Here is a 5,874-nt window from a genome sequence, read left to right as displayed (position 1 = left end):
GGCTATGAGAGGAGACAAGTGGACCGAAAAGAAAAAGGTTCACGAGTCAAAATTGGATTAGTAGCGAAAGGAAGTTGAAAAACAAATGTGTCCAGCACCGCGTTGATGGAAGGGAAAGAAACGAAAGAGGTTTGGTTATGGCCTCTCTCAAGAAAGAAACAGACCGGCTGGGAGTGTGGAAGGGGAAGAGAAGGGAAGAGAAAAAACCAAGAAGAGATCGAACTCAAGGAAAGTGTGAGCGAGCGATCCAAACGGGAAGAGCACAGGGAATCCTGCGTTTTACCCGATGTGCGAAGCCTATTAAGTTTTATACATGCCTGCTTCCCATTTCCTCTTTCCGGTCTTACCCCCTTTGGCGATGACAAGAGGAGTTGCTTCAAGGGTAGAGCTTGTTTCGACAAGGGGTCACAGACGTTGAGGATGGGAGGATAGACGATGGGGCTCGTTGGAAAGATGAGAGCATGTTTGTGTAAGCGCTTCTCAGCTGGTGTTGAGCCGATGGGCGAGAGTGAGGGCGAGGTGGGAGGGAAGAAGCAACAGGGCCGGGGGTAAGAGGGAGTGGTAGAGCCCCTAGGGTGGACCACATGGGCAAGAGAGCAACAGACTTTCAGGAACCGTGAACGTTGTGCCTGTGCCTTGTGCCTAAACTATCCAGTCTTTCTGCAGACTGCGGCTCTTCCTGCCCGTGTTTCCTCGGAGGTTCTGGGCAGGCTAGGTAAGGCAGGCGAGGGACCCCGGGCTTGCACAGATCCCCTCCGCGGCTCCGACGATCTTCTGGAACGGATGCCGTCGCGTGGGTGGAGATGTCAAGTGGGGACGGGGGCGTTACGCGGGTTATAGACTCATGGAGACCTCTGTGGAGTTGGAAGGGGGTTATGGAGACTTTGGGATACTGGAGGAGGCTGCGCTGATGTGTCGAGATCACGCATTCGAGTCCAAGGACCAAAACCGAGTCTTCTCCGTGGGGGCATGCCTGCGTCGCCCTACGTCTGCGTCCTTGCTGGCCAAGCCTGGTGACCGGTCAAGGGGCGGATAGGGCGACGAGGGCGACAAGGGAGGGGGGGCGACCATCCCGTCACGTCGGCCGGGGATGCATCGACTATGGGCAGATGTCGAGCTGGGAGTCCAGACGAAGACGGGGCTGCAACCGCGTTTCAGGCCTTCTGAAGATGGGCCATAATGGGTTATAACGCTGCGTCCACGAGAGTGAGTGGATTAGAAGGAGAAGGATCATTACCAGTCGCAATTGAGAAAAGTCGAAGCACAGCCTGGATCCCTTTCTCCATAGTTTCCCCCCTTTCTTCTCTCCATCATGATGGTCCAGAGGGTGTCGCGGCGGCGAACCTCCGATGACAGCTTTTTGTTCTCGCCCGAGAGAGGAAAAAGTTCAGACGGGCCCGCACTCTGAGACGAATTCGTAACGCACGGGAGTCCAATGACAGGTTCTTCTTGCGGCGGCGCCCCAGGCTTGAGCGTTCGAGATGATGGCGGAAGGGGTATTTAGACCTGATGATGCTCCACGATATTTCAGTTCACGGGAACAAGCAGATTTGGTTGCCGGACCACTTGTCTCTTCTCTTGCCGTTGCAACCTCAGCGGGAGCCTACCTAGGTGAAGATGCCCTGTCGATCCAGGATTGGCGTCGGGAGGTTTACCCCGACGCTACGCTACACAAGCTTTGTCAGCCCCGAGGACAGACCGACGAGGACGATCCTCGGGGGTTTTTCTGCAGTCTCCGGCCCTCGAGACATGCTTCGTGATTAAGGTACAGCAACAGAGTTGAGTTAGGGGAAATTATTAGATTGAAGCGGGAGCTGCCATATTGAGGTGGGGAGAGTTAATCGGCCTAGTGTCACTCTTGTTGGAGCTTTTCAGAGAGGCCCGTTCCAGGGCATTTCGTCCTTAACAAGCAGTAACTTACTAAGCGTTACCAAGTTATAAGCGAAGCGGACTCGCATATCATGGCCGCTTCAGGGTTGCCCAGGCAAATGGGAAACGCTGGGTCCAGCACCACTACCACCCACAACCGTCGTCATCGCACGACTATGAAACAAGCATCCGGCCACTGTTTGACCCATCCGATGACTGAGAAAGGGAATGTCCCGCTGTCTTTGCCAGTTGATAACTTGATTGATGGGGAGACAGAGTTCAACGGCTCTGACTGGGGTAGAGGTTTAAATACCACGGGCCGGCACACTCAAAGACCAAGAACATCCACCCAGCGTGGCAGTCGGACTGCTAAAAACTCTCGCTTGCTTCCCCCTGGAAATGAGAGGGTTTCCACTTACAACTATGTGGCCTGGACTATGAAAGACTCTGGGGATAATTCCTAGCTCTCTCACTGCCTCGCATAATCCGCGACTCCATAATTCCTGTCGCTCCTGCATACTAGCTTCTCCTTGCTGACAGTGCAGCACGTGGAAGATGCGGGCTATTAATGAGTGCACTCCTCGCGATCCCTTCTAAGCCAGTGCTCTCGTCTCCTTGGAACCAACCGCTCGTTTCCCTTGGCATACGTGTAACGTGAACTCTGTCGAGTAGAAAGACCTTGGGCATGAAGCTGATCGTAGACTTTATCAAGCTGATTGATATATGAACATGTCCCTCACGATCAATGCTGTTCAACCTCTGTACGTGCCACTGCTGCATTTTCTGATGGAAAGGGTGGCAGCATCCTGCGCATCAAACAATGGTAAGGAAGAGATGCGTTTTACTAGCTTCGCATGCCTAATCTGGGATTCGCTCTGAGCAAGATAAGTTGAAAGTCAATGCAGTCACGCTTTCAGCTTGCAGCCGTCGCCGAGGTCCCGTGCATGGATGATCGTGGCCCGACTTTTCCACGGACCAGAAACAACTTTGGGCGCTCGCCATTTCTAACCAGAGAAAGAAGGCGTTATGCGCGAATGACCCGACGGGATGAAGTTTATTCCCATTTTAGCATCTGCTTCACCCTCTCAATTTGCCAACAATAGGATTGATAAGGCTGGGAAAAACTCGATACAAGATACTCAGATATGTAGACAAACTGGAAATACTACAGACCCATCGATGCTTGTAATCCTCATTCGTAAAAATGAGTAGAGAGAAAGGTATGGAACTCAAGGTTTCACATATTGGTAAAACACTTCCTACAAGATTTACTTTAGTAAAGTTACAATAGCTAGGTAGGCCACTTACTTGCAGTGAGCTTTCCTCAACCTACATTCTTAGAAACAGTATTGGCATTGCTCGTATACAACTAGAGGGTGTGTCCAGTGTCCTAATTTGGAGTTGCAGTTCAATAGTTCTAGCACAGTACAACGTTTTCTTAGGCCCAAAAAGACTGAACAGTTCTGCTACCCGGCAGTTTGCTCATGAGGAATTACATATATTCCGAGGCATCTGAACGTGATTTGGCCGCTTGAATAGAACCCAGAAATCCTCTAGCGTAGGCAAATTTAACAATATATGCTTGTTACTATTTTATACCAAGCCCAACTTTCTAGGTTCGGGCTAGAAAGAGCCTACAGCGCAACTTCTACAACCATTAGATCAACTCTAGAGTCTCAAGCTTGATGCCTCTTTTCTGAATAGCTTCTGCTGATATCCTCGGATCATTCACGCTGATTTCTCCATTAATTGTGTTCTTGAACACGGAGAGCGGCTCAAAAGGATCGATCGACTCCACCTCCTCCCAAGCATGAGGCAAAGGTTCAAGCCTTGGATCACTCTCCAACAGCTCACCTGTCTTGGTGTTGAAAAAATACGGCAATGCCCAGGCCTTTCTCTCAGGAAACCTGTATATCCACGGCGGCTCCAGAGGCGGCTTCAAGGCCTCGCCGAGCATTAATCCATGCACGAAACACGGCCCGACAACCTCGTATCGGCCGGAACTGATAGGTCGTATAATCATAGGTAAGTCACACCCAAGAATCACACAAATTCCGTCATCTAGCACAGTCGTAGAGGGTTGATGCCATACGGGGAGAGGTGAATAAGGTAGAGATAGGTCACAATAGGGGGGAGGGATGGCTTACTTTTGCGAAGGCCCCTTGCGGAAACACCCATATACCCTTCCCGGGTTAAAAAGAAAAAGGCATTGGTTCACAAAAAAGCCGTCTCTGAATTCTTGTGATGCTTTTCCATAAAGCTCGGCACCAGACAATACCGACGTCAAGATCTCACGAAGCTGCTGAATCGACCGAAGTTGACTAATGCCTGGAGCTCTGTCGCTGGTCCTACCTCGCACAAGTACTTCGACATACGCATCCATGGAAAATCCTTCATGTCGAGACGAGACAAGCCGCTAATGTAAATGTGCTCTGTGGCCTCCTCCGTTCCCCAACAACAGGACAAGGCTTCATATTGTTGTACCCTCAACTGCAAGCTTTTCTCATGGGATGCTCTCCGACCTTGTACTAGATTGTACACCCAGAGTCCGGATGTTTCCAAGAATTGGGTTGTTTCGAGTGGCGTGGGCTCATGAACAGGAATCGCCCTTTCAAAGTCTGATCTACTGTCCAGCCATCCGGGTGAGTTTTCTGTAACTCGCTGATAGATATCGTTTCAGTTTTTGAATGGTTCTATATTCTTTGGCGGGGAACTGACATGCAAAACAGCGCAGTACGGGGGGCGGTGATGGTTGCCTGATTGTTGTAAGCTGACCAGCTTGAAGTTTTGAAAAGGACCCTTATCCGTTGCAGCTTGGAGTTCGGAATAGGCAGACGATTCCATCGCGAGTCACTTGATAAAGCAGCACACGTCTAAAGTTTGGCTTCTGCGGATGATGCGGAAAGAGAGGGCTGCTCTACCTATGTATCGAAGACCGTGGATCAGCACAGAGTGGATAAGTGCGATAGACGACGAATGTGATCGAGTGGCTCACCGCTGATGGGACGCGAGGAGAAGAGCACCGCTTAGCGCTGAGAGCAATGATATAAAAGATCACAAGAAATGCAAGAGCCGGGGAGCCAAGCTGGATGACGGACGCGAGACATCAGCACATCTGTTCATTTCTTGCTTGTTTGCCTGCCACAATTTTCATTGATAAAGAACCGTTTACCGCCGGTTCTAGCTACAAGGGTAAAAAGCGCTCAGCTCGTCTGTCAAACGTGCAGATTCTTTGTGAAAAACAAGTACAAGACTGCTTCGTTAAACCCTATGATACCCCCCCACACGACATTCAGCACTCAGCAGGGATGATATGATATCGCCGCTCTCTCAAAGTCTTCAGAGCAGCCGACATGAATGGGAAAAAGCACACCAATGCAGTCACCAAAGCCGAATCAATGAGGCGGCGCAAAATCTCGGGCACCGCCATAGAAATATCATACGACAGCGACAAAATCTAAGCATACACTTTAGCTTTAGACCTCTACCGGTTCATGGAGACGGTGAAAGGCTTGAAACCCGAAACGGCCGCTTGGGAACAACAGGGCGGTGATGATGATTTGATGAACAATGTGCTCTTGTCGTCAATGATAACTCAGCAATGAACGGCCACAGGCCGAATAGATTGACGAGATTGGTGGGCGAGGCCGAAGGAATGACTCTGTGACCGGTGAAACGAGCCAAGTCAAGTGCGGCATGCTAGGTCTCGAATAACTACGACCTTGCCGTCAATCACACGTCAGATAGATATGCTATCAGGAGCTAGTCTTCTTCCCTATTAATGGAATCTTGTATTTGGCTTTCGGAACGCTGTATAATAGATCTACTAAGGCTTAGCTTCCGTTTAATTAGTACACTAAACAGGAAGAATAACGCTTCCCTTTCATTCTAGGCTTTTATAGTCAGGTATCGTCATTGTGAAAATTTATTACTTAATGACACCTTCTTATTAACCTAGATTGTATACATGATATTTCCCATCTCCCTTACTTATTACTTAGAACT

General features: G+C 49.8%; 1 protein-coding gene across 1 annotated transcript; it reads right to left on the bottom strand.

The window, feature by feature from the left end:
• Positions 1-3,526: 3,526 nt before the first annotated feature.
• BDP55DRAFT_630311 (uncharacterized protein) lies at positions 3,527-4,713 on the bottom strand (the record flags this gene model as incomplete). Its single annotated transcript, XM_060572136.1, has 4 exons — positions 3,527-3,872; positions 4,017-4,171; positions 4,222-4,530; positions 4,588-4,713. 4 exons carry the CDS (start codon positions 4,711-4,713, stop codon positions 3,527-3,529), a joined length of 936 nt encoding a protein of 311 aa, XP_060431353.1.
• Between the last annotated feature and the right edge of the window lie 1,161 nt (positions 4,714-5,874).

Source organism: Colletotrichum godetiae (assembly GCF_030913485.1).
Source record: "Colletotrichum godetiae strain CBS 193.32 chromosome Unknown BDP55scaffold_14, whole genome shotgun sequence".
NCBI lineage: Eukaryota > Fungi > Ascomycota > Sordariomycetes > Glomerellales > Glomerellaceae > Colletotrichum > Colletotrichum godetiae.
Note: the sequence above shows the minus strand (reverse complement) of the source record. Positions and strands in the feature narration are given on the sequence as shown.